Source organism: Poecilia formosa, unplaced genomic scaffold, assembly GCF_000485575.1.
Source record: "Poecilia formosa unplaced genomic scaffold, Poecilia_formosa-5.1.2 Scaffold532, whole genome shotgun sequence".
Taxonomy (NCBI): Eukaryota; Metazoa; Chordata; class Actinopteri; order Cyprinodontiformes; family Poeciliidae; genus Poecilia; species Poecilia formosa.
The window spans coordinates 41,077-65,998 of record NW_006800471.1 but is presented as its reverse complement, the minus strand read 5'-3'; the positions used below and the strand labels follow the sequence as shown (position 1 = coordinate 65,998).

General features: G+C 39.4%; 2 protein-coding genes across 3 annotated transcripts in view; one reads left to right on the top strand and one right to left on the bottom strand.

Annotated features, from left to right (window-relative positions):
* Positions 1 to 3,275: 3,275 nt before the first annotated feature.
* Positions 3,276 to 24,247, bottom strand: LOC103129277 (FRAS1-related extracellular matrix protein 1-like). Of its 2 annotated transcripts, none has more exons than XM_007540318.2 (9): positions 23,303 to 24,245; positions 20,862 to 20,934; positions 18,888 to 19,037; positions 18,599 to 18,807; positions 18,444 to 18,491; positions 18,175 to 18,360; positions 7,193 to 7,293; positions 6,949 to 7,034; positions 3,276 to 4,525 (listed from the first exon to the last, which is right to left on the bottom strand). In XM_007540318.2, the coding sequence occupies exons 1-9, from the start codon at positions 23,390 to 23,392 to the stop codon at positions 4,323 to 4,325; spliced, it is 1,146 nt and encodes a 381-aa protein (XP_007540380.1). In that variant the 5' UTR covers positions 23,393 to 24,245; the 3' UTR covers positions 3,276 to 4,322. The 2 variants fall into 2 exon arrangements, with proteins under 2 accessions (XP_007540380.1, XP_016520434.1); XM_016664948.1 differs by having other exon boundaries at positions 3,921 to 4,525; positions 18,617 to 18,807; positions 23,303 to 24,247.
* LOC107834147 (uncharacterized) overlaps positions 23,512 to 24,922 on the top strand; it is a 29,426-nt gene continuing 28,015 nt past the window's right edge. Inside the window, exon 1 of the mRNA XM_016664947.1 lies at positions 23,512 to 23,642. Within this exon, the coding sequence (XP_016520433.1) occupies positions 23,512 to 23,642 (131 nt within the window). The remainder of the gene's footprint in view (positions 23,643 to 24,922) is intronic.

The following is a 24,922-nucleotide window of genomic DNA, read 5'->3' as shown; positions in this document are numbered from 1 at the left end:
GTAGCAGGGCTACGTGTGAGAGGTTATAATTCAGATTTTCCACATTGAGCTTCCACCCTGTTACACAAAGGACAACATCCCATGTAATCATGACAACGCACCTACAAATGAAATGGCAAAGAAATGGAATCATATGGCAGACATTGAAGATAAGTTACCTCCTCTCCTTAGTTGCAATGCTGGATTACTTATTGGATTTAATTGTGCCAGAGCTTTAGCTCCAAAAAAGGTTCTGCTGGGAAAGGAGAATTAACCATTTGCTTTCCAGACAGATCTAGGGTGGAGCATTATTGGTATCTCCACATCAGAGTCAAACGAAACTGAAACAATTCTGTGCTGTGAATTATGGTAAAGGAATGGTCTTCTGCATCATCGATGGACATGATCAGTGTTAAGGATGGAAAGGTAAAGGATGAAGAGGCTCACAAAAGGATAACGTTTTTCTGGACAAACGTAAGGAAGGAATACAGAAAAGCAAACAAGGACACGGTGAGAAGGCTCTTCTATTCAAATAAGCTTCACACTCAGATATTAAAAGGCCTGCAGAAATCACATTGAAACACTCAAAGCAAATGTTTAACAAGGCAGAAAATTACAATATGGACTATGTTGCACACAAGAATAACAGAATCAAAAGAGATGTGAAAGAATACAAGGCGAATATTGTACTTACCACACCCAAGGCAACCAGCTACCACATCACAACAAAATGCATCAGCTAGATGTATTCATGGAAACAGACGATCTCCTCAAGGTGGGAGGATGACTTTCATCTATCAAGGACTCCTTCAAGCACCAAGATGTGATCCCAAAGCAACATTAACCAGGCAAACTCATCATATCTCAGAATCACAACAAAGTAAAGCACCAAGGAAAAGGATTCACCATAAAAAAAATCAGATGGAGTGGTCATTGGATCCCTGGGATAAGCAGAACTGTTGCTTCATTTATCTGCCAGTGTGTCATCGGTCTCAGGCTTCGCAGAGCTCCAGAGGGCTAAGACCAACCTGTACAGCGTTTAGAGCGTCTCCTCCCTTCACACAATGTGGCATGGACTGTTTAAGGACAGTTAGTAATGTGCCGAATGCCATTCAGTCACTCAATGATACCTCACTAAGGACTTTTTGAAGTCTTGGCTATAGTAGACCCCTGACTGTAAATAATCTGAACAGCCATGACATGTTTTTATTCTGTTAGAAAGTTTTTAAGGTAATGTATACATGGGTTATTTTGTTTGAGAAAATTATTTCTGTTCTTGTGTAAACTCATTTATAATTTTGGTGGGAGTGTAAATAACTCCAACTTACTTGTTGTACTCCCTTTTTAGAGCTTATTGCCTTTTTGTTAGTTAACTAATGGTTTTTGTATATTATGCTTTTATTTTGATAGGAGAACTTCCACTGTTTTTGTTGTGCAGCGGCAACTTGGCAACAGAAGGAACGGGAAACAAGTTGGAACAGAGGGTGCATTCACACTGCAGCCTGAAGTGATCCAATTCCGATTTTTTGGCAATTCTGATTTTTTTGCCGGGGCCGTTCACACTGCCAGTAAATGCGACCTGTATGCGTTCTGCAGTGTGAACAGGCAAACAACCTGATAGTGTCCCACATGCGCAGTAGAGGGCGCAATAGCATCAGTGTTCTCAGTGTTCTTCCAGCTGCCATAAAAAGAAGTGCTCAGTGTTTGCGGAAGTAAACATGGAGGCTAACGGTGGAGCTTAGCTTACATATTTGAAGTTGTTGTCCGGCTGGAGCAGCACATTAACAACTTAATCCTCATATAGTTCGTCATGGTTGTTGTTTTTCTCACTTGCTTACTTCAGGACGCAGAATAGTGAGATTTGTTGAGAATCAGTGACCTTCAGTTCGGATGAATGCGATCTGGACGTTAGGTCGCATTTGAAACGGATACTTATCGGATATGGGTCACATTCGAAAAAGAATCCGACCTGTACTATTCACACTGCCATGAAAATATCGGATACAGGTCGCATTACGTCAAAAAAATCGGAATTGGTTCACTTCAGGCTGCAGTGTGAACGCACCCTTTGGGTGTTGTTAAATGTATCTTATTATTAGCAGCCCCCTTGATAGAGGCACAAGGCATGTCTGTTTTGTAAATAAGGACATTTCTTTTATTGATTGATTGAAATTATAAATTTGCTTTATCATATAAGGATACTGGTTTGGTTTATGAATGAGAATCAATATTTTAGTTGTGAACGTTATGTTCTGGTTCAAAAGTTACGGTTGTAAGAGGGTCGTTTGTAGCTTGCACTGTCTTTTGTTTGTCTTTGTTTGTACACCGCTCTTATGGTGAAACTTAGGGTTTACTCCCAAATAAACCTGTTCATCAGTAAAGCCAAAATCCTTGATTTTAAGGGGGGTATGCTGCAAAGGTCTTTATAAAGCCTGACCTGCTGACTCCAATGTTGGGCGATACCAGTTTTTTTGTGTTTAAAGTCAGCTTGGCAACAAAGTTGCTTCTAGCAACTGTGAGATAGCTTTTTTTATTCATGCACGTGTAGACGTGACCTTGTGGGCAGGTCAATCAAATCAGCCAGAAAGGTCAGTTTCACATGCAAGTATTGGCTGATATCCCAAAAGTAAGGAAATCAGGAATAAGTGTTATGATCTATGTTTTCTGTGTGGTTATTTTTGAGGTTTTTCTGTCTTTTAGTTTTCCCCTGTGAGTCTGTCTTCCCTGTTGATTGCTCCCCAGATGTGTCTACTTACCTGATTACCCTCCCTGTGTATTTAAACCCACCTGTTGTCTTTGTCTCTTGTCGGGTCCTTGTCTTAGTTTGTCTATCGTCTAACGCAACGTCTTGTGAGTCAGTTTGTTTTTCCCCTCAGTAGAACTGTTAAGTCCTGAGGTAGTTTATTTCTATGTCCAGTCCACATGTCAGTTGCTACCGGTATTGGCTACGTGCTTGTTTGCTGCCGTGCTTCCTGAGCCAGGACTGTGTTCATCTCTCTCATTAAACGCTTCATCTTCACCATACCTGGGTCTCAGCGTCAATCCTCACCACCATCAACAACCACTTTATGACAATAAGCTGGTGATCTGTGTATTTGTCAGCATGATAGAGGACAATGGAACAACGTAGAATTGATAATAAAGTTGATCAAAGACAAGAACACAAAAACTTTGGAACTGTGGTCAAGAATCTTCCCAGATCATAATTTTCTCTGAGAATATGTGGTTATGTGTTAAAAAGCTCTAGATAACTTTAGATAACTCTAAAATATAACAGAAGAATGCATCACCATCCATCAAATGCATTTATTTTTTTATTCAATCAAAAACAAGTTTCAGTATCTCAAAGAAAAAAGCAAAATATCTAGAAAATCCATTTGCAGCTTTGACTTAATATTTACTTTACATTCAGATCATTAAGGATTTCCAGTCTTATTCAAGACAAGACATCATAGGATTAGATGTAGATGTACCGGTGTTAATATTATTCAAATATCAGTTAGCACAAAATATCATTTAAAAATATGTATTAATTAGATTTTTTTATCTTATTTATGGCACAAAAAACTATTTCAATTATTTAAATGCTTTAAATTTAAACCAAGTATTTAAACACGTATTTTGTCAGTTTTGTGTGGACTCACCGAGCCGAGGACGACATGCTGGATCTGTTCAGTGCCTGAGAAACCCTGAGAACGGCTCTCAGCCTGCATAAAAGGGTTTCTTTCATGCTCTGCTGGGAGATCACATGATGGAGATAATCACATTACTGTTTACCCATGTGGTTCAAACCCTCTGGCCCTGATCTAAATAACGCAGCCTGGGCTTGGACAGCAACAGAGAATCAATTAAACAGACTTGACATGAACGACTTTAAAAGGAACTCTTTGGTGGCAATTCTCCAAATTCTGCTCATATGTACAGTAAAAGTACAATTTGAGTTATTTTCAGTTGGCCATTTTAATGGAACAAAAGTAAAGAATTTGACCATTAAATTACAGTTCATAACTGTGGAAACACAATTAAACTCAGATGAAGTCAAGAATATATACAAAATAAAAGTAAAATATGAAAAATAAAAAATGTTCACAGAGATAAAATGTTCTGGTGCAGTATGTGTGGAAAAATTTCCAACTGTTTTCACACCATTAAAAAACAAAAAGTCATTAAAAACTTTAGTACTTTCATTGGTTAAATAAAGCACAGTGTTCTAAAATTGCTTTAGAGCTACAATAAATCATAAAATCATAAAAGTAGGCCATAAAAAAAGACCCCAGTGGTCCTCGGTGACAGGTTATTTCCTGAGCATCAGTAGCAGCTTATCTTGCTGCTGCAAGTCGTCCTCAAAGTTTAACTGAGCACACAAAACGATGAGCTCTGCTCCTCTTGCAGTCTCTAATTTGCCACTTGGCGTTTCTCCACACCAGCACACACTTCCTGTTTCTCTTCATTTTGGAGCGAGGGGGGGTCTTCCTCCAGTTAGTATAGCTGACAGGCTCACCGCCCGCCCACTCCCACCATCCTTCAGCCTCCCTGCTGTTCAGACCTTAAATGACAGAATAGACCTTCTTATTTAAAAATAACAAGAATTGGTGAAAGAAGAAAGAGATATTCAATAGAATATCAATAGAATATCTCTTTATTGGGGCCTGCCTTGGCAATGCATAAGGAAAGGCATTGCATGTCAGGCACCTATTGTTCTATACCCAATAGAATGTCTCTTTATTGGGGCCTCCCATTAGCATTACATAGGGAAGATCGAAGTAAAGCAGTCACTGCCTCCCATGTAATGCATGGCANCATGCCCGCGCATGCGCATTAAGAAGTCCGACCGTCAGTGGAGTTGTCAGTTCAGCAGAGGCAACAAGTTATGACAAAAATAAGTCATTAAATTGTTTATAATATGATAAGTAGATATACATGCGTTGTCGTGGTTTCAAAGTGTATTTAAAGCAGAGTCTAGCTGCAGCTGCAGTCAACTACAACACACGCCCATGTAAAACTCATTAACCTACTTATTTAACCGCTAAGTTAGGTTGCCATGCAGCTGTTAATAACAAAGTGTATGATGATCTACGTCATGATTCTATGTTGCTGATTAAATAAAATCATATGGTAATGACAGCGTATACATGTCTGAGCTAAGCGTATGACTGACAACGTATGCTGATCTAACAGAACACCGATGTTCTATCAGATTACCATGAGCTGTCAGAATAGCATACATGCAGTGAGTACCATGCCTGCGCACGCGCATTAAGAAGTCCGACAGTAAGAAGAGTTGTCAGTTCACCATACGCAGCAAGTTCTGAGGAAAATAAGTCATTAAATTGTTTTCAATGATAACTATATAGATGTACATGTGTTGTCGTGGTTTCAAAGTCTGGCTGCAGCTGCAGTCAACTACAACACACGCCCGTGTAAAACTCATTAACCTACTTAACCACTAAGTCAGGATGCCATACAAGTGTTAATAAAGTGTATGATGATCTATGTCATGATTCTATGTTGCTAATTAAATAAAATGATATGGTAATGATGTGTCTGACAGATATAGCCGTGAGTTTGTTCTAAGCGTATGCTGACCTGACAGAACACTCTTCTTTGTTCTTGTAAAGCTCTGCATACACTGCAGTACCTATCATTATTTTATTTAATTATGTACATTGATATTTTTTTAATTAACAAATAAATAAGACACAAGAATGAAAGAGCACGCAGAGCATGCACATTGATCTTTGATTGTTTTCGTTCAAAGTGGCAGCTGTAATGTGTGCTATCTGGCTCAGACTATCTGGCTTCATGTGAGAGAGAGAGGGTGAGAACAGTCACGATGAGCGCCTTGTGCATGGTTACTTCTTTCTTGTTGCTCCTTGGTCAGTGTTCATAGTTGAGTGTTATTTGCCATCCGGGCATTGCCTCAATTGCTATGTTAAATGGTACAGAGAGTGGTGGCTCCTGACATGAGCAATATAGGCAAATGCCCAGGGCATTATCTTTTTAGGGATGGCACCAGACCACCGCGGATTGTAACACAGAGATGGAAGCAAAGCAGAACAAACAGTTTGTTCTGCTTTTAATTTTGGTCAAATTTATCAAGTATTTAATATCTAGGTCTTTTTATGGGAATACGGATCTTTCAGATCAGTTTGAGAAGCAATTTTGATCATATTTCACATTTTATCATGTCATATAGCGCGGGGCGCTGGTCTTGGTCTTGACTCGGTCTCGACTTTCCTCAGTCTTGGTCTTGACTTGGTCTCGGACCCTAAAAGTCTTGGTCTTGTCTCGGTCTCGATACACTCTGGTCTTGGTCGTGTCTTGGTCTCGGGTTAGGTGGTCTTGACCACAACACTGCTAAAAACTGAAGCCAAAGGCAGTAAAAGAAGAAATGATCCCTGAAGGAGACCACAAGAGAGATGAGCATGTTTCAAGGACTGTAGGCAGTTTTTTTATTCCCATTACACCTAAATGACACATAAAGTTGATCTTTTTTCCACTTTAGTTTAATATTTTGTCAACAGAATCTCCTACTTGATGGGCCTAAGAACACCTAAGAGCACCCTAAGGGGTGCTCTTAGGTGTTGCTGTAATGCTGTAATGCAGCATTACAGCGTTAATGCTGTAATGCTGTTCTTAGATGAATCGACTTCTCTTGGTAGGTTTATAGATTTTGTTTGGGAGTATTCGAGTGGAGGGGGCTAACTACATACGCACACCACACTTTTCATATTATTAGGTGTAGAAAACTTTAAAATCCTGTCTTATGAACAATCTGAACCTTATGAATGTGTATGCAATGCACTATTTAAAATTAAACATTCTTGTTCAGATATATTCTAACAGTAAAATATACTATTATTAATCAAGATGATGTGATAATGCTACTACATCATCTTGTAATATTATTATTACAAGATATTTATTATGTAAATATCATCTCAACTACATTCACTGCAGAGCACTAACCTATCCAGAAAGGCTTTCTTCCACTGAAGTCCCACAACCAGTCCATGTCAGATTTAGACAGAACACTTGCAAGACTTCCCATGAACCTGATATCAAAAACAAGTAAACATTATCAACATTTTTAAAGTTACAAATGACACATTACAAACAATAATGAATGAGTTTGTATTTTTCATGGATCCCACCACCACACATTATCCAGTGTAACCCATCAACCCTGTGATAACAGAATGTTTAATGATACCTTTCTCTGCAGGTCCTGTTAGCTGCACTCCATGTGAGCTTGGGCTTAGTGCTGACGATGTAACAACGTCCTCCTTGAAAAGTCCAGCCCTGAGGACACATCTGAGCACCAAGGATGTGTAGGAATGTGGAGATAGAAACACCCATTGTTAAGTTTTCAGTCTAACCAAGCTTGTTCTTCTACGCCAGTTTTGTTCCCTTGGAAACCATGACTGAAATACAACTATGGACCTTGGCAACAGTTTCCTCCAAATGGGTCACAAGAGAACAAAAATCATTATTGTATGATAGAAAGTGAGGCTGACTTATATGAGTATTCTACTGACAATTTTTCAATTATGGTCAGAGATTTACATACATTCCTGATTGGCATGAAAGTCTTTATAGTTCTTTTAATGGTGCCTTTGAACTGTTCCATTTTTGGGTTTGGTGTGATTAAGCAATAAAGAACTGTAATTCATTTTCAAAGTTCACAGTCACAAATATATAAATACACCCCTACTAATATTATTGGGAAATGTCCCAGTGTAGTGACTATTTGTTCCAAAACTTAAATTCAAAAATCAAAAACTCAAAACTCAAAAGTGATCAAAACAAAAGTGAATGTTTTGATCAAAGTGATGCATCAAAGTCATCTGATGCACCGTGGATTCTGGTTTACACAGCCCAAAAGGATCAAAAAGTCGAAATGCAGTTCTTTGGCTGTTTTATTTCACAGTTCAGGCAAAAAGGTTACAGGCTTCATAGGATTCTGCTTCCGCTCTGATTCCTGCACCTGTTCTCTGACTGATGACTGAAGTGACTGATGAGACTGATTCCATAGACTGAAGACTGGTAAAAAACCTTGTGACCACCCACGTGCATAATAAGCTACCTAAGACCCACCTATTTATACCGTGAAATACCCACATCCCAACCTGAAATTAACAAATTAAGTGAATTCTTAATCAAAGAACTTATTCTAAATAACGAATTAAGCACAAATTCTAATGATAAATCAACTAGAAAATAAACAAAAAATAAGAATAAACTAAATTTTAATTCTAAGATATAACTGAAAATGGAGAAATAGCTCCTACAGCCGGTGTCCTGCAACTCTTAATGATCTCCCTGGTCCAACACACGTGAATCCAATAGCAGAATCACCTTCTAAGTGGAGTCAAGTTCTCCAGAGTCCTGCTAATAGCCTCATTATTTGACTCAGGTGTGTTGAAGTAGAGACAAATCTAAAAGTTGCAGGAGACCGGCCCTCGAGGCCTGGAGTTGCCCACCCCTGGTCTAGAGAAACCATGTACTTATAGTATCATCAAAAAGTCATCCATCCACCCATCCATCAGTCATCTTACATGCCTATCCCTAGTGGGATTACCAGGGGTCCTGGTGCCTATCTCAAACAGTCAACGGGTGATAGGCAGGGTCACCCTGGATCGGTTGCCAGTTCAGCACAGCCATCAAAAAAGCATCTGGTTATCCCAGGTAAAAACCTTAGCCTGGTAAAAAGTATTTTGTTGTAATACACTTTCTTTTTTGTCCAGGGGACCTGGGTTCTCTCGCCTATTGGGCCTGGTCAAGGCTTTGAAGCTAACTGGAAATTGCCTGTGCTATAAGCGACCATCCTCCAAATGCTGATCCAAACAATGCAGCTGTTATTGTTAATTCAATATTTGGAAGTGTGACCAACATGGACTGAACAACTTTGTTCATATCCTCTGCTGCCATTGTTAAAACTACAGGCAAACTACCTTTTGAAAACAGCACAGAAAGGCAACATCATTGTTTACAACTGTTCCTTCTGTTCGCTGATTGGTCCAGTAGAAAAGTCAACCTCTGAGCCCTCTGACTCCTGGTCTTTCATCTAGGGTTGTGTCTTGGTGGTACCTCTGGTTTTTCTTAACATTCTGACCAATTTTCCCTCATCTGATATTGACAGTTTGACACATTTGGGTGTTCTAATTTAACAATAAACCAAAGTCAACATTAAGTTTCTGGAATTCTCCTGACCTCAACCAAACTGAAAATTGGCAGATCACACTTAGAAACATAGTTAACCAATTTAAATTAGCTTTTTCTTTTGTGCTAATAAAGTAGTCAGAAACATAACCAGATGGGACAGAACATGGTTGATGGTTTCCAAAACCCAGATCAGATAGCATGCAATGGTAATTCAACATTGAATTATAGTCATAATGATTGATTTTTGATTGAGGTCGACAACTGATGGTGGCTCAACCGTCAAACAACCATCAAACAATCATCCAATTCTAGCCAATTCTAGTCATTGAATGTTGAAAATATGTCATTGAATCAATGTTGTTTTGTGGTTGAAATCTAATGAATGAAATGCCGATGTCTGATCAACGTCTGATCGATGTTGAATCAATGTATGCTGTTTTGTCGCACCCTTCCCCTTTTTCCTCTTCTTCTGAGCTCTGGCTCAGAGCATTTTATTATTGAGCGGGGGTTAATCATGTTTTAAATTAAGCACTGTTGAGGATAGTAGGTTGTGATTCCTTTCTGTACATTTTCTTACTTGTCCATAAAAATTATTACTGACTGTTTGCGCGTGATATATTGACACAAAAACATCTACAACTTACTACAAGAAGTGAAGTGGTCCACTCCCCCTATTTTCATGAGTGGGATGTCGCAAACACAGCCACTTCGCTGTTGGCTTGTTTGCAAAATACATTAATTCAATGTTGAATTATGATCACAAAGGTTGAATGTATTGCTAAGGTTGACGACTGATGGTGGATAAACCATCAAACAATCATCCAATTGTAGCTAATTAACTAAAGTTGAAAAGATGTCATTGTATGAATGTTGTTTTGTGGTTGATTTCTGATGATTGAAATGCCAATGTATAATAGTGTTTTTCAACGCTGGTCCTCAAGTCACAATGCCCTGAAAATGTTAAACATTTCTCTAATTCAGCACACATGATTGTAATTGATGGCTGATTAACAGGGTTTTTCTGAAATTAAAACATGCAGGTCAATTTGACTTAAGGACCAGTGTTGGGAAAAACTGCTAATCAATTTTGAATCCAAGTATGCCATTTGTTCAAGTAGAACTTTTTTTAAACACATGCGCACTTAGTTTCAAATAACCTAGCACCAACTAGGCGCAGTGAGAGCATTACACGTTTTTGATGTGTACCGTTACTGTGTAAACAAAGATTGCAATTAGAACGTTTTCATGTAAATGATCCAACAAAAACGGAACAAAAATTCTGTTTTTGTTGGATCATTGTCGTGTAAACGCCCCTTAAGTGCGCATGTGTCAACAAAAAGGAAGATCTACTCGAAAGCATGTCGATTCGCGTTTCCCCATCATGTACCGTTCCCCCAAATATTGGGGAAAAACACGCACTATGTGTGTCTGATTAGGGCGCAGTTGGAAAAAAGTGGGATAACTTAGCTGAAACACGTTGTTTGAGCTTTTGCAGTGTCTGTAGTTCTCTAGATAAGAGTGCTGAACAAGCAAGTGCCTGTTATGATCGTTAAACAAGCAGCCGTGTATTTTGCCACCTGGGAGGTGTGGAGTGGTGAAGAGATGCTGGGGGAATCGTATCTGATGGAGAAACACGAATTGTAGTAACACCAGCATTGTCAGTAGCTTCTTTGTCTTCTGTGGATTGTCGGAAGCAGTTTTGCATCATACTATGCATGAGGTAGGGATTCCCTGACAGAAAAGACCAATTAATTCTGTTTACAAGACAACGGACACTGGTACGTTTTAAAAATATTGCACTCTGGAACCCGTTTTCAAACTGTGCCGTTAGAGAAAACATTCGCCATTTTCGTGTAAATGTAAAAAGTGATCCAGACACAAACACAACGAAACTCTTCTGTTTTCACCCGAAATTGTTGTCGTGTAAACAGGGCTTGAAGACCCGGATAGAACCTAAAGAACCAGACATCATCATCTCTTCATCCCTCAATCATCTCCTGAGGCTGATATGGTATAGAACATTTTTGCTATGATTAAGTTTCTTATTGTGGACTGTTATGGTTTGATTATTAGATAATCAATTATTTGCTTATTTAATGTATAGTCGTATCAGCCAAAATAATAAATGGTCATTTAGAGAACAAATCATACTGAGAGATTAGCAGTAAATACATAAATATTTCCTACTTTAAAAAGATTTGTTAGTGCTTTCTGTTTGTTTTATTAAGAAATGTTGACATATTAATTCAGTGTTCAGTGGTCATTTAATGTATTATTAATGTCAGACACAGACCTTCTGCCCCGGGGCGGTTCTAGATGGGGGCCAGCAGGGGTACAGAAGAAATGACACTAAATAAATGTATTTTGTTAATATTCAGAGGTGGATTTTTTTTAACCTTCACAATTTTATTTTAACAATGAATTAAAAATTATAGTGCTGCAATTTTAACTGCTGTATTGAGATAGAATCATACTTTCCATCTGCTTGATCAGGATCTGCAACCTGAATCTCTGGAGACACAAGTAGCTCTTTGGCTCACTTGATATATCAAATGATGAAATATTGCTCTGTTTTTTTGTTTCATTCTTTAAGTGTCACCATGGAAAAACACCGACTATCCTGGCCCTCGTGGTAAATTTGATCTAGAACCAACCTCCAAACCTAACTCTTCACTTGTATATTTTAGTAATACTCTTTACAATACCAGAATTTTCACATAACTTTTATACTTTTGGAGCTCTGTTTGAGGACACATTGGGACTATTAAATTAGGTATTATGATCAGTTACTCAGTACTTGAGCAGTTTACCAAATACATTTTACACTTGCTTAATTAAACATGTTTAAGGTGAGCTACTCTGACTGGACTACAATTTTGGAGTACTCTATGTATGAATGATTGCTCCCTGGATCACTTTTGTGAAGGTTTTGTTGGCTATAGTTGCCTTTATTTGGAAGTAGTTCAACAGGAAAGTGGGTAATGAGAGAGGGGAAAGACATGCGGCCTGCGACCACCGCCACGATGACTAAGGCTTCAATATGTGGGTTGTTCTTTGTGCCTGCGCCATCACAGCACCCCCTCTGGATCACTTTTTAAAAACAAAAAACACTGCCATAAATATATTGTCTATCGCTGCAGCAGCCAACCCACCCCATGAAAGTAGGGTGACACGCCGTGGTGGGCGTCACTTATTTTGATTTCTGAAAGGTGGCAACCCTAACACTGATCCTCCCTGAGTTTTATCTAGGATCAATGGCCCTTTAATTTAAATATTGATGACCTCATTTCAACATGAGTGTATGGAGTGAAAATAGTCTCAAAATATCTGTGAAAGGACTTGTGCGTGTGTAAAAATATTTGTGCGTGTGTAAAAATGGATTCGTAACTCCTGTAAGCATCTTTGTGTGTAAGTTTGGATAGTTGTACCTGTGAAACATGATTTGTAAACCGTAAAAAGAAAATAAACCTTTTCCTACGGCTACAAATGTTGAAAAAGTATGCACGAGTCACCAGATACAAACACACACACACACACACACACACACACACAAAACTGCAGTTACGTACAGATCCAGTTACGAGTGCACAACTATTTTTGAGACTCATTTCACGCTTCCGGGAGCTCCCAGATTCCTGCACCATTGCACTCTGGAAATAAAGGGGGTGCCATTTCTTATATTATTCGCGGTCTCCCGTTTTTAATTTCTTTTAAAATCTATGCCTTCACCTTTAGAAAGAATTTTCATTCAGCATGTATTTAAACTTATCTCTCTTATTTACTTCAGCATAGCTCACAGTTTTTTAACAAATTCTGTAGCTTTCTGTGTACTTCTAAGTCTGCTCCTTAGTCACATCTTTTCGGGCCTGCTGCTTCCTACATCATTTAGTGATGTAAATAGTTAGCATTTACATCACTAAATGAGAATAGCACAACGTCTTTATTATTTATTATTAATTCTGCCATTACTGGAACAGTAAAAGATAAATTCCCTCACAAGAGAACATACCTTTTCATTTTCAGTTTGACTTGATGGCCAACCTTGATGACAAATTTTAAATTCCTTGTGTCATTCCTTGACAGTCAGCTCAACTTTGCTTGAAAACACTGGCTATATCTTTAAGAACTGTTTTCGGAGACTCTGTCTTACTCTGCCTTTTAAGAAAACCCAGTGATCTTGGGGATACCCAACTTGAGGTTGTGTACAACTTCTAGTTAGAGGTTGTTGAGTTAAAATGTTAAAACTTAACATTCTAACTTGAGTTTTAACTGAACTCAAGTTAAAGCAACATTTTAACTCAAGTTTTAACTTTTCATCTCATTGGCTGGTTTGGTCACATAAGCTCCACACTAACAGGCAATCTTTTAAGAATAATCTGAATGGCAGGTATAACAGCAGGTAAATAGTGGTGAAACCAAAAACATCTCTGTCTCAACTGTTTGCTGAAAGAACATGGAAGATGGCAGAAATATTTCAGCAGAGAGCATCCATCCTCATTATTAATCAGTTTGAACCTCTGAGCTCATGAAGGCGTTATTGTGTTCCTCTGGCAACTACATCTATTAGAAGTCATTTATTGACAGTGCAATAATTATTCTTAACCAAACTAAATGATAACATTTACCTATAGCGTGCTAAGTGTTGTGCTCTATTCACAAATTGTTGATAATGTGATTCTATGTATATGATTGATGGTTTTAGAGTTGAAGGAAAATTTCCACGTTGATAGACTAAATAGTTTCAACATATTTTTTCCTATATATAAGACTCTAACGACAAAAAGTCTCTCATGGCACCGTAAAAAACAAAAATATGAATTTTTGCTTATATCTATTGTTAGGTAAATGTTATTATTATCAAATGTTATATCTTTATAATATTCTTGCTTTATATACACTTATTTGTTTAGTTATATCTTTTAAGAAATGTTCTTGTATTGTTAATCACTCTGATTTCCTTCCTCAGAGGGCTTTCTGAAGAAGAACAGTGACAGCAGCTCTTTACAGGATGCCCTGCTTTTTGACCTGTTAGATAGCTGTAAAACCGTCGCCGTGAAGATATGCAACTTGCTCTATTTGACCCCGTGACAGGAACTGGATATTCTATGTTAAGATAGATTGTGTTGTTAGTTAGTGATAATCTTGGCACTGTGACTGTGTGATGAAGTGTCTTTCCCCCTCCCTTTAGAGTTACAGCGCTCTGTGTGATCAGGGATCCTAAAATACAATAAAAAGAGAGGGGCAGGCAAATGTGCTTTCAGAGCAGAAGGAGATTTGTAACTGAAAGCACATCTCTGTCTGTTCTCCTCGTGAGTATTCAGAATCTAACTTTCTCTTGTCTTTCCTGTGTTATTTAATCTGTGTTAATAGGTGTCAACTCTGACATGTATTTAACATCCCTGGTTGTAACAACCTGGGTTGTTATTCTTCTGTGTACGTAATTAATTTTTGTTAATGACTTTTGCTCAATTAAATTTCTTACATATACATTGCCAATTATCTTTTTATTATAATTAATCATGTTTTTCATGTCTCCTTATTTCTTTTCTTCCTCCTATAATTGATTGAGATATATAGATATTATCTTGTTTATGTCATTTAATTAGCTCTACATCCTTAAGAAAATGAAAAAATATGGTGAAAAGATACCGTAAAAGATAATTTATCTTTTACGGTGCCAGTAATGCTGAAATGTAATGCCAAAATTAATAGTAAATAATAAAGACGCTGTGGTATTCTGATTTAGTAATGTAATTAGATTAGTTGTGTTGCCACCCGCATGCCACTAGAGGCAATAGAAGCCATAGAAAGGTTGAAAAACACTGCTCTAACTGTTATCAGTTGCCAGAGTGTACACTTTAGTAACTGCCGTTTTTGAACTTTTAATGCTTTTTGACAAAATAATGCTGTTCATACATATTTCACTGTGGAGAAATTATTTAAAATGTAGCCATGTATGTCTACTTTAAGGAACTATTACTATCACAGCTCTTTCTGTTTACTGTCAAACTCCTCTGGGGTACAGCCATGTCGCACCTTCATCTATTCTTTCAATGTATTTTTCTCTTGTGCTCTGTTTCCATCTGTGTGTTTGCATTCTGCTTGTCTACCTTTATGTATGCCTTCTGCTTCTACTGGTTTTACTGTCTGCAAAGGTCTTCTGCAAACTTTAATCAATTTTAGCAATTCATATATCAAAGTGTTCTGCTTCTTTTGCTCCTTTATGCTTTTTGTTTTGCTATGTTTCACTTCTTCAAATATTTCTGGTTTTGTACTAATTTCTGCTTCTGCTAATTTATGCTTTTTGCTATGTTTCACTGTTCAACTATTTCTGGTTTTGTACTAATTTCCTCTTGTGCTAATTCTGCTCTTTCTTGAGGTCTGTTTCACTTTTTGACTTTTTCAAATCATTCAAGTTGCACACAAACTTCTGCTTCTTCTGCTGAATTCTGCTATACCTGTGCTAAATTTCATTACTTAGCAAAGGTTTCTACAATATATGGCTGTAGCTTTCTTCTGCTTTTTTCTCCTTATTCTTTGTTGTCATGTTTCTTGCATTTCCCCATCATTTATTCTGCAAATATGCTTCTTTTGCTCCCTTATGCTATTTATTTTGCTGTTTCACTTTTTCAAATATTTCTGGTTTTGTACTAATTTCACTTCTTTTGCTAAATGTGCTATAAGCTCTGTTTCACTTTTCAACTTTTTCAAATAATTCAGGTTGCACACAAACTTCTGCTTCTTCTGCTGAATTCGGATATACCTTTGCTAAATTTCATTACTTAGCAAAAGATTTCTACAATGCTTTGTTCTTTCTTCTGCTTTTTTGTACTTCTTCTTTCTCATGTTTCTTGGATTTTTCCATCAGTCATTCTGCAAATATGCATTCCCACGGCTGTTTCGCTAGGAACAGCAATTTTTCTAGTTATTAATAATTTCAGATTACGTTATGTCTGATACTCTGCCCTCCTCACATTTCTGTTAGCAGGAGCTAATGTTTATGCTACGTTAGCTGTTGGGAGCCGAGGCCGTGTATTTCTAGTGTCACACTCAGCACAGTTTGAATCTTTAATCCATAAAAATGATCTCTGGGTGGTTCTTACAGTATCTGTTTTGTCCAACAGGTTCCAATCAGCTTCTTGGTCCTGTTGCTGACTGATATTTGTATTTATAGTTTGTGAGATATTCTGATTTGCCTATTACTTTATTCACTAAGTGAAATAAATTTCCTTTCGATTCTAATTTATTGAATTTCTATGTGTATAACTAAAACAATTTTATTTGTCTCTATACAGGACAAAACGGCTGACTGATGGATCGGGATCTGGTGTTATTTTACTTACTGGAGGATGAGGACCTTTCAGATCTCAACACACTCATCTAACAGGGATCCTTAGATCCCAGGCATCAATGTCTGGTGTCCTGCAACATTTAAACATGTCCTGGTCCAACACACCTGGATTAAATGGCTGCTTAAGAAGGTCAAGTTCACCAGAGTCGTGCTAATGACCTCTGACCTCATGATTTGACTCAGGTGCGTTAAAGAAGAGACGTCTAAAAGTTGGAGGACACCGACCCTTATGAACTGGAGTCAAAGCCCTGCTGTACAATTTTCATTCAATTGTCATCACATTCACTTGGATACAGTATCACTGTATCCAAGTGAATGTACCCCTATGAGGAATTTGCATAGTGTCTTTACTTTAATACCATTTTGGTTTCCGTTTGTTGAAAGTAAATTACAAACATTTACCCATAGTTTGACCACTGCTTTATGGCAGAAAAAAAAGTTTTAAGTCACAAATGCATAATTTTAATAGAGGCATCATTCAATTTATACTGTGGAAAGAAGAAGATGACAAAATTATTACCTGAATTAACTTTAACTTACGGTAATTTATTATAAGTTATTGGGGCCACAGTAAGTGGTTGTTGTCACTGCGGAGTAAAAGCTAGATTCTTTATGTGGGTAATCTGGATTTGCGGTTCAGCTAGTTGAATATTAACTAAATCGCATAAAAATAAAATGCAACTGAATAGCCTGTGTCAATATCATTTAAATATTGCTGGGTAAAAATAGAAAATGACAGATTTTTTTAAGCTGTCAGTCAAAATGACAGACAACAAAAAATTTAGTACAATTTAAATGCTTCCATTTAATCCAGAGATATTTCCCTTGACAAGTTTTATACCTGGTCAGTTGGTACCCATGGTTTCCAGTAAAGCAACTGATTGGTGGACTGGTTGAAATGAAGGAAGGAATGAATGAAGGAGTCCTATGAGCTCTGACAGACCTGTTTTAGGTGCCAAAGTGTCAGCTGCAGTCTAAAGGTCACAAAGTATGGTAGTTATTTATACTGACTACAAATAGAATCCAACAATTAGATAAAAACTCAGGGCAGAAAACAGAACAGAAAAGAAAAGATAATGATAAAGCAAAGGTAATGCCTAAAACAGTCGCAGCAGAACATGACAGTACTTTGGGCACATTAGTGGAGTGCAGGAGGTCATGTTAACATAATACAATACAAAACAATGTTTTTTTTAAAACATATTTGTTAAATCTGTCACCAGGTCATGACAGTATAACAAGAGAAAGATAATGTGAAAAAATCAAGCTTCTCCATCCTGTGGTCCTACTGCCATCTGCAGAAATGTACCACTCCTGGTCAGAAACAACCAATCAGAGCCAGGAGGAGGGTCTTAACACTTTCAATCAGGCTCATGTTTAAGTTTAATTATAATTTTACGCAATTGAGAACTATAAATAAATAGCTTAATTGGATCACAGTTGATGAAACTGCATAAAGTCTGTAATGTTTGGTTATATTTATAAATTTATATTTTCAAATATACGAACCTTATGACCTTTATTAAGTTCCACAGAAAATCAGAGTATCTGCCCAGTCAAATCAGGACTTTATAAAAAAAAGGCTGAGAAATGCAGTGCTGACTGGATCAACAAGACAGAATGAACAAAAGAAAGAAGGATTCTCTTTACTCACAATAAAACACATGAAACCAACTCACATGTTCTCCTGCTCGCTCTTTCAATTGTGCTTTCAGTTCATCTTTTGGAGTGTTGGACTTTGCTTCAGTAAGAAGTCCAGGTACTTGGTGTTGTGGTTCCCTGCTAACCACCCGAATGTTTGCTTTCCTGCTCTTTCTAGAGGGGGACATTTCATCCTCTACTTGCATTTGCATAATTCCATGATACTGAAATACAGTAAACAATGGTTTGAGATCTGTCTTTAGCCTTCAGTGTTATGAAACTGGAATCAGCTGCTGCAGCTACTTACTGTGTAAACGACATCTGTCCCATTGTGGAACACCGATGAAGGGGCAATCTAAAAAAATAAAACAAATCTGTTTGCAGATTAACCTGTTCATACAGGAACTGGTCACATAGGGTTGAGGATGAGATAAACTCTAAAGGTGACTCTGAAAGGCTTACAGATTTGCGATTGCTCACAATTCTGAGTATCTTCTTAGGGAGATGTTCTCGTGGTGATGAGATGCTGTCTCCTCTGCCCCATATGACGGATTGTGTAGCAAGAGGAAGTTTCTCCAGACGAATGGATCCATGCTGGGGATATGTATCTGATCGAATCTCTTTTCCTCCTAGAAGAGGAGCTTGTTGATCCTGATTTGGCCAGCACTGTCCTGTCAGTTAGGATTTACAAGGTAAAATAGGTTTTTTACAAGAAAAACATTTGGTTAGTAAGATGCACAACATCTTTTACCATTTCCTGAATCTCTGATTGTGAGTTCAGCCTTGCTGATTCTACCAATTACTGTGGCTTCAGGAGAAACTAGTAACACCTCAAACTTTTCATCGGCCTCCTCAATGTGGTCTTCAACTATCTCAGTTTGCCAACTTCGCTTTGCCACTCCTATAGAAACAGTAAAAAATGTTTGAGAATTCAAACTGGTGATATACTGATATGAAGTGCATAACAAAAGTGAGTACACCCCTCACATTTCTGCAGATATTTAAGTATATCTTTTCATGGCACAACACTGACAAAATCACACTTTGACACAATGAAAAGTAATCTGTGTATAGCTAATATAGCAGTGTACATTTATTCTTCCCTCAATAAGTCTAGATACAACCATTAATGTCTAAACCACCGGCAACAAAAGTGAATACACCCCTAAGAAACTACACGCCTAAATGTCCAAATTGAGCACTGCTTGTCATTTTCCCTTCAAAGTGTCATGTGACTTGTTAGTGTTACTAGATCTAAGGTGTGTTTAGGTGTTCCCCTTCTGCCACACACCTGGATTGAATCTGTGGGTGATTGACAGGCTTCCGCAGTACTTGATGACTGCAGAGAGGTCATGCAATCATTTGGATCAGCTGTTCTGAAATAGAGACACATCTAAAACATGCAGAGCAGGGGGGCCTGAGGACTGGAATTGAGAAGCACTGCGCTACATGAAGATGGCCAAGGTTACAGGAGGATTGCTAACACCCTGAAACTGAGCTGCAGCACAGTGGCCAAGATCATCCAGCATTTTTAGCTGGGTCAACAGATCTTGCGTTGGTCATCCAAAGAAGCTACTTAGCTTCTTGACGCTGAGCACGTGCCAGCGCACATGCTCAGTGTCACATCCAAATGCTGTCTTTGAAAGATAAGTGCAGGAGTGCTGTCAGCATTGCTGCAGAGATTGAAGAGGTGGGAGGTCAGTCTGTCAGTGCTCGGGCCATACGCCACACACTACATCAGCTTAAACTGCTTGGCTGTCACTGCAGAAGGAAGCCTCTTCTGAAGTCTGTACACAAGAAAGCCTGCAAACAGTTTGTTGAAGACATGTTAACAAAATACATGGATTACTGGAACCAGGTCCTGTGGTCTGATGAGACCAAGATTAATTTGTTTGTTTCAGATGGTCTCAAGGATGTGTGACAGCTGTCAGGTGAGGAGTACAAAGTTAAGTGTGTGATGCCTACAGTCAAGCATGGTGGTGGGAATGCCATGGTCTGGGGCTGCATGAGTCCAGCAAGTGTTGGGGAGTCATGAACTCCAATCTGCACCGTGAAATACAGAAGCAGAGCATGATCCCCTCCCTCTGGAAACTGGGTCGCAGGGCAGCGTTCCAGCATGATAATGACCCCAAACACACCTCTAAGATGACCACTGCTTTATTGAAGAGGCTGAGGGTGAAGGTGATGGACTGGCCAAGCATGTCTCCAGACCATCATGTTTGACCCAATAGAACATGTTTGGGGCATCCTCAAGCGGAAGGTGGAGGAGCGCAAAGTCTTGAACATCCACCACCTCCGTGATGTCATCATAGAGGAGTGGAAAAGCATTCCAATGGCAACCTGTGAAGCTCTGGTGAACTCCATGCCCAGGACAATTAAGGCAATTTTGGTAAATAATGGTGTCCACACAAAATATTGACACTTAAGGAACATTCACTTAGGGTGTATTCACTTTTGTTGCCAGTAGTTTAGACATTAATGACTGTATATGGAGTTATTTTGAGGGAAGAATAAATTTACACTGTTATATAAGCTGCACACAGACAACTTTTCATTGTGTCAAAGCGTGATTTTGTCAGTGTTGTCCCATGAGGAAGAAAGGAAGGATGGATGGATGGATGTTTAGTAGACACTACAGCTGTATACTTTGACTCAAGTACAAACTGGAATTAACAAACACCTCTTTTGTATTTAAAAAGTATAATGTAAGCTCCTTGAAAAGTACCTGGATCAAACTGGATCAGGGAGGAAGGATTTGTACGGAAATCTTTCCCAGCATTTGCAGTCCCTTCAATCACCTGTAAAAGAAACGACAACTTCACTATTAAAGCCATGTTCAAACTGGTGATGCACTGAGCCGATGCATAAGGGCCAATCTATTGAATCTATTTCTATGCTATGTGCTCTGCAGAAGTGTGGTCCACAAAACAAAACCAAAAACAACCGACCCAGGATGGGCCGAGGGAGCCTCGGAAGGAGGACTGGAAACAAAACAAAAACAAAACTAGAGTTCATGATAAAGAGAGTACAATGTCCAGCCGCCAAAGGCGGTGCAAGAACCTCGGGGACCGCTGACGAGGGAGTTAAGGCCTTGGACGTAGGTGATGAGGGAAATAAGGTCTTGAACATAGGCGACAAGGGAGCTGAGGCCTTGGAAGGCAATGAAGGAGAATTCACAGGGACCCATAAAGGCTGGCTGGAGATTGGCTAGCCTTTATGGCCAATCTCCAGGGTTAGGGAGTCCCTCGTTGCAGGGACTCGCAACAAGGCTGGCTGGAAACTTGGGAAATTCGCTGGCAGGCTATTTTGGTTTGAAACAATAAATTTCAAGTTTTAAGTAAACACATGGGTCATTAACATCTCCAACACAAACCCACCATAACAATACAGGTGGAAAGAAAACACCAGGACTGCTTATAGGAGGAATTAATATCTAAAGCAGGGGTGGGCAACTCCAGGCCTCGAGGGCCAGTCTCCTGCAACTTTTAGATGCATCTCTATTTCAACACACCTGAGTCAAATAATGAGGTCATCAGCAAGACTCTGGAGAACTTGACTGCACTTAGGAGGTGATTCAGCTATTGGATTCAAGTCTGTTGGACCAGGGAGACATCTAAGAGTTGCAGGACACCGACCATTAAGGACCAGGATTGCCCACCCCTGATCTGAAGGAATAAGTTTCTCGGGATGAGTTGCATAGCTTCGTTTAATTTGTTTAATTTCACAAGAGCTCAGGGTACACAGACAACTGTATAACAAAAGCTAATAAGAGAAGATTCCATCCATCCATCCATTTTCTTCCGTTTATCCTGGGTTGGGTCGCGGGGGTAGCAGCCTAAGAAGGGAGGCCCAGACGTCCCTCTCTGCAGCCACTTGTTCCAGCTCCTCCGGGGGAACCCCAAGGCGTTCCCAGTCCAGCCGACATAGAAGGGTGTATATATTATATGGTTATATATGACCCTATGCCGTGAATGGTATTTTGCAAAGTTTGAGCACATTAATTCTAACCCTCCTCGCTGTTTATTATTTACTTAGCATTCCTAATTGCATTTGACTGCAGGCTGCAGTCGGTGATGTAGCTCAAGACAAAACACAAACACCCTAGATAATGCTAGATGCCGCTATGCAGCCGAGTGAACACAGTTAGCCAGCTCCTCTGTGTTCCTGGCTGTAACTCAGAGGAAGCCAAGTTGATCCTTGATGTTATGAATTAACACCACCACCGCCGTGTAATGCCAAGCAGGGTCTAATACACCCTCACTGTCGCACACAAGGGTTAAAAGAAGAATTTATCTCTTTTTTTATAGAGATAAAAAAACAACCGGAAAAAAACATTGAATCTAAAACATTTCACAGTCCACCTTGAATTCTAGACGGTGGATTTGGAAAACTTGTGAAACACCAAAAAATATTTTTGATTTTGAGCAAATTATCTTATAAACAATAATATAGACTCCAAATTGATTCCAAATTGATAATTTAATCATATCTTTGGGGAGATAAGGAGAAAAGCTCTAATCCAGGGCAAAATATATGCGAAAAATGGGCTACCAAATTTAATAAATTAATTGGAATTAAAACTCAGGTGTTTCTGGAAAACTGTTTGGAAAATAGAAAAACAAAATTATAATTGGAGACATCAAAATTAGCCCAACAGGGGGAGGACTCCTTGTGACCTGACAACATCATTATGCTATACAGTGAAGAAACTTTTCCCCCCACTGCCCAGAGCCAAGGATGGGAGATTAGGGCAGAAGAGCATGATTCATTACTATGGAGAGGTGGTAGATATTGACTAGTCTCTCAGCAAATATTTTCAAAATACTCAAACAATCTTAGGATCACTATAAGACAGAAATGTTGTACTCATTATTATTAACCATGTCATATTTTTGAGATGTTTGATCACCTTAATCTTAAGTACATTAGCGTAGTTGTAACAGGGGGCTGCGGGCCGTTCACTGCTCACAAGGCTGTCCTGCCTTGTGAGCAACCAGCCACACAAACCCCACCCAGCTGCTTAGAACTCTGATTATCCTGAAGTCGCCCTGCAACTACATTGTTCCGCCTCATCTCTTTCTTCATGCGATTGCTGCAAAAGATGGTTTGGGAACACATGAGCCTCCAGCAGGCCAATCCGGGGGTCATCAAGGCCTGTCGAGTTACCAGTGAGATGGTGAGGATTAGCCTGGATCTGGTGAGGACCTGGCTGTTGGTGATGACTCTGGAGATGAGGAAGAACTTCATCCAGGTCATGCTCACATCTCCGATAAAGGCTGCAGAGGATCAAGGACCAGCAGCCAGTGTCTGGGCCCAAAGCCATTACTGGTGAAGAGAGGACTGTCTAGAAGCAGCCCGGACTGGGCACTGCATCCATGGTGTTTGGCCGCAGACAGTCCATCCCAAGAGCAGTGACCATGCTCAGCAAACCTGTGGAGAAGCAAACCACTGTGGTCAACTTTCTCTTCAGGGTCGCTTGCCAGGTGAACGACTCCACCAACATGAGGTGAGCTGCTCATGTTGAGGTGAGCTGCTGAGAATGGCTGATGTTGTCGACCCTGAAGATGGACATGTGGCTCCATGCCGAGCTCAAGCGGCAGTGGTTCGACAAGCTGTTGATGACCGTGGAACAGTCTGCACCAGCCTGGAGATGCTGTGCTTCCTAGTGATCATGTTGCAGTCTCTAGTTATCCTTGCTCATTTCAAGCCGCTGCAGTGAAGCATCGCAGCATGCACAACCTGTGGCAACACCAAGATCCTTCAGGGTGTAAGGAGAATTCTCCACAATACCCAACAACCAAAACTTCTTGTGTGCAAATTGTATGTGATATAGAAATATTATATTTGTTCTTTGATAATGTCTTATATACTCTTTATGTAACCTTCATAATCTGTTATATAACCTGACCATGCTCTGAGTTCGTGATAGGTATTGTTGTACACGACTTAAGCGCGTGGACAGTGGCTGGTTGTCACGTAGCTGATCACGCTCTAAGTTCGTGCTAGATATTTTTGGACGCATGGATAATAGAATGGTCATTCTGTGTTTCATAACCTGATTGTTATGAGTTCGATAGTGAGGGTCGTGTTGTACCTTGAAGAGGTCATTTTGACCTGATTCAAACAATGGGAAGTGGCTGCACTATTCTTGGAGAATCTGCCTGGGAGAGAGGAAGTGGCCATTCTTCACTCTCACGCAAGGATCCTTGTTAAAGAGTATAAAATCGGGGTAGTCCATCTTGGCAGAGTCTGTCATGGGTCGCGTACGGACGCCCAGCCATGTGATTGCTGCTCTGCCTGGACTGACGGCTCTCCAGTCCATGTGTCAAAGTAAGAGCGAAAGATATATTAGAGGACAATATATATAGCATCACGTATCAGTGTGTGAATGATTGCTTTGCTGTGCAGCACTGCTTTGCTGTAATCTGTGGGGAATAAAAGACACATTTATTCTAGCAGACCAGCGTGTTGACTCATTCTTGTTGCCGATCACCTCCGATCCTGTCTAAACTTTCACAAAACATTTTGGCGTCGCGGAACAGGATACAATGGGAGGAGACTGCAACAAAGATGTTTAAGAGGAAAAACAAAGACAACTTGAGGAAAGCTGATGAAAATGATGAAGCTGTTCCATGGTGGGAACAGCCCCATTGCAAAGAAATCGCTTTGTGTTTGCGCAATGGGGGAGGACGGCTTGAGCTGTGGGAAGGTCCCCTGCAGGCAAGGGTCTAGGAACGAGTCTGTCATTGGGGGGGACGCATATCGGAAACCTGACAGATGAGTAAA

Bases quoted from the DNA above. Each gene is read 5' to 3' on its own strand.
- LOC103129277 (XM_007540318.2), bottom strand. From the start codon at position 23,392: ATGACCTGGATGAAGTTCTTCCTCATCTCCAGAGTCATCACCAACAGC. The intron at 18,361-18,443 runs GTAAGTAGCTGC...ACTGTATTTCAG, and splicing joins GGACAGATGTCGTTTACACA to TATCATGGAATTATGCAAAT. The intron at 7,294-18,174 runs GTGAGTTGGTTT...CTTGGTGCTCAG, and splicing joins AAGAGCGAGCAGGAGAACAT to ATGTGTCCTCAGGGCTGGAC.